Raw genomic sequence first — 4,105 nt, 5'->3', positions numbered from 1 at the left:
TAAGCTCGGTTCCTGTGGAAGAGGGGATGAAAGTGTTTGACGATTTTACACCATAACTCCGACAAATTATAACCGATTTAAATAATTATTTTGTACTATAGAGGTTATAATATGTGTTTAATTTTTCCCAAACTTTGTGTTGATTTGAATGTGGTTGGAGATAGAGGACAGAACTCCTTATTCAAGGCTTAGCGATACTGAATGCTTAAATTTTTTTTAGAACTACAACTTAATTGAATGCCACATCAAAAAACTAAATCAAACGCAGACGAAGTCGCGGGCAACAGCTAAGGGGGCGTTTTTAAGTTCGCGGAATCAGGGTTAAGACGTGGAAATAAAAATACAAGTTTATCCTCCTGCAACCCTAATACATTTTTCAGATCTTTCAATTAGCTTATGTATACCCTCGAAAAAAAATGTTTTTTCTTTGTCTGAAAAATAAGCTGAAACTGCTTCCTTCACTTCTTCATCGCTTGAGAACTTCTTCCCCCGAAGTTCTTTTTTCATTTTTGGAAAGAGATAATTATCACTGGGAGCCAGGTCAGGACTGTAGGGTGGATGAACCAAAATATCGAAGCCCATCTTATACAGGGAAGCCAACGCAACACGGCTCTTGTGCACAGGCGCGTTGTCGTGCAGAAGGAGGACACCTTTGGTTAATTTTCCCCTTCTTTTTGCCTTGATTGCTTCCTTTAATCGCTCTAAGATTGAAGCGTAGTATTCTCCGGTTATGGAGACACCTTTATCTTTATAATCTATCAACAAGAATCCTTCTGAGTCCCAAAAGATTGTCGCCATGATTTTTCCCGCCGACTGTGACACCTTAAATTTCTTTGGTGGTGGTGTACCTTTTTTGTGCCACTGCATAGAATCTTGTTTAGACTCAGGTTCATAATGATGAACCCAAGTTTCATCCCCAGTAACAATTCGAGTCAATACTCCATCCTGGTCTTCATTACAGAGGTCCAAAAACGCGCGAGAACACTCTACGCGCTGTTGTTTTTGAGGCGGCGTGAGCATTCTCGGCTCCCACCTTGCACTGACTTTGGTCATGCCGAGATGATCGTGAAGAATTTTAAATATGGTTGTATCGGATACTCCAACCATTTCTGCGAGCTGTTTCTTCTTTAGTCTAGCATCTTCCAGTATTAATTTTTCCACTTTTTGAATTATTTCCGGAGTGGTCACCTCGATCGGCCGTCCTGGCCGAGGATCATCTTCAAGTGAGGCCCTGCCTTGCTTAAACAGGGTATGCCACTTATAAACCATGGTTTTACCGGGGCAAGACTCCCCGTAAACGGATGACATCTCTTCTAGTATGGTTTGAACCGATTTACCTTGCTTGGTAAGGAACTTTATGACAGCGCGGTGCTCGATTTTCTCCATTTTTCACAACGACAATTCAAATAGTGATGGCCCGATTAAAACAAAACGTTCTATTTATACTAATAATGAGCTACTTAACCAGTTGCGACTAAGGAAAGTATCCTCATTTATTAATTACCTACCCATTCCGCGAATATAAAAATGCACCCTCGTAGTATAATATAAGTAAAAATCCCATAACTGAAAATATAATAGAACTACATACCGATTAGTAATTTTTACATTTGATGAATTTCTTAATTGGATGACGCCAGCTTCGCTCTCATCTCCCGCAAAATGGAAAAATGATTGTAAATGTTGATGTTGGAAAAGAGCAACTACAGTTTCTTGCCTTCAAACAAACATACTTAACGTTTCAAAAGTGCTTATAAGTAGGTTTACTTAAAATAATTGAATTTTTAATTTTGTTTCGTGAATTCCCGCCGTGACTCCGAATAACTGCGAGAGTTACATTTTACCATTCTTAGATGCCTTGGGATGTGCACGGGCCAAGAAATTCGAAGCTTTCTTTAAGGTAGGGTGGTGTCCAACGAAGAAAGAGAGTAGAGTACAGGATATCTATCCTGTACTCTACTCTCTTTATATGGGACTTAGGACAATTGACTTAATAACCTTATATCCAAATGAAAAGTAAAAATATGGTAATACAAACACAAAATACTACACCTTATGGCAAGAACCATAGACAAGTAAGGTAATACGCGTTGCCTAGGAATCTTCTTTGATTAGGCGTTACTTAGGCATTGCCCGTCGTCGGTGAAAATAGCGCTCCGTGTTAGAAGAAAGTCGTAAATTTTGCGTACCTACATCCCTTCATCAATTTATTAATCACAAAGTTTCCGTCAAGGGCATCGGCTGCAGAAAGAATGAATTCAAGCTTTATTACAAGAGTATTAAGTCAAATTTACCCTGGTGTAGTTTTGATGTACTTGAAATCCATTGACGATGGCGAGGGGTCTAACCTTGATCCTTCCAAAATTACCTGAGCCTACTTCCTTGTGACATTGAACTCAATTCGAGCCTATCAATACAAGTTCAGAAGGGTTCATCCATTCTAACTTATTACTAACAATTCATCGCGCAAAGTAAGATAAGGTACCAAAGTTTTCAGGACGCAGAAAAAACACCCTTACTAATATTATTCTTACTAAACGTTATAAATGTGAAAGTTGTGTGTATTTGTTTATTTGGTTGTTTGATTTACGCAATCAACTTGATTTTTGGTATTTAGTTGAAAGAACGGAGCGTAACACAGGTTATTTTGACGTGACAACGTCTTATAAATTGGTTTGCCGGGTGACACTTCAAGAAACTGCGTTACGCTCCGCTCACGTTATGCGCTCACAATGAGAGCGAGTGAGAGGCACGCGTCCCTTCCACTCGGGCATGGTTAGCCCGCCTAAGAGCGAGAGAGACAGACATAAAAAGTGAAAGAAACGCGTCCCTTTGTAGTAAACGCTGTTTCATTGTACGCAAATGTATTGCAAGTTATTGTATGTATATTTGTATATAAATACGTATGTATGTGTAAAGGTAAAAATAAAATTTTGTTAATATGAAATTCAGTGCGAGATTCTTTGTATAAATTAATGTTTTAAATATAATTCTTTGTATAAATAAATGTTTTAAATTGTTACTATTATTTCATCCTTCTTCCTACTATACGAATGAATATTCACATTAAAATTATTTTACCACTCAAAGTCGTTGTCACGTAAAACTTTCGCCCGAGGCAACCAATTTTTTTATCTCAGGTATACCAACGGTTTCCACGTTTTGTAAAGAGCCGTAATGAACGCGGACGAAGTCTGGGCAAGAGCTAGTAATGAATAATAAGAGATATAGTCGAAACTTTGAATGTTTATTATTGTTTTAACATTCTAAAACAATATTCCCACTAGCTATTAATTAATTTACCTACTCGTATATCCAAAATTCCTTTTGCCTTATAACTATATTAATTGATTGATAAGTATATTATATTATAAATACCATGCATATTATATACATATTATATTTTATTGTATGAAAAGGGCGTTGGTCGAAAGCGCGTTTGGCGCCCGCGTAATCAGTCTTATAAAGATTTATTTTGTATGAAACTTGACTGAAGATCATCAAAATGTAAGTGCCTTGTATGCGCCACGTCATTTTAGATTGCCTATCGCCTTGATGGATACTATTTTTTTAGAGCACTAGCGGTTCTTGCACAAAGAACAAGTGTACCTACCTACTTACACAAACGTAGGTAAGTAAATAAATTTAATCAGTAGATTCATATTGAGATAACAACTGTAACCAATCGAATCTAAGGTATAGGTAGGTCTAGCTTTCAATACTCGTGTAGATTATCGTGTAAACCTAAACGTCGAATGGTGATATAAATCTTTATCAATGACCACGTGACCTCGCGTCACATTGCGACATTTTGAATACAAAGCTACCAACTTGAATTACAAACTGCGTCGTCAGTAACATGATATCTCGGTATTTTAGGTAACGTGTGTTGGCAACCCCGATGACGTAAGCGGCGCCACGGCGGCGGCGCCGGAGTCAAGAGGGCGCGGGCGCGAAGAAAAAGATTATTGTGGGGTAGATTCCGGCGCAAGCGCAGTGTTTTATGTTGTATCGATAGTTTTGTTACATATTGAATTTGTTTAACTGTATTTGTTTCGTTTAAATGAGTGATTAAGTATTTCAAACGTTGTCTCATTTAACTGCC

General features: G+C 37.9%; 1 protein-coding gene across 1 annotated transcript; it reads right to left on the bottom strand.

Annotated features, from left to right (window-relative positions):
- Window positions 1–348: 348 nt before the first annotated feature.
- On the bottom strand, window positions 349–1,386 carry LOC120636742 (histone-lysine N-methyltransferase SETMAR-like). The gene has a single exon (XM_039908299.1). It carries the CDS (start codon window positions 1,384–1,386, stop codon window positions 349–351), a length of 1,038 nt encoding a protein of 345 aa, XP_039764233.1.
- Between the last annotated feature and the right edge of the window lie 2,719 nt (window positions 1,387–4,105).

Source organism: Pararge aegeria (genome assembly GCF_905163445.1).
Source record: "Pararge aegeria chromosome W unlocalized genomic scaffold, ilParAegt1.1 SUPER_W_unloc_1, whole genome shotgun sequence".
In the NCBI taxonomy this organism is placed as follows: Eukaryota; Metazoa; Arthropoda; class Insecta; order Lepidoptera; family Nymphalidae; genus Pararge; species Pararge aegeria.
The sequence above is the reverse complement of the archived record's forward strand: the minus strand, read 5'-3'. Positions and strand labels throughout refer to the sequence as shown.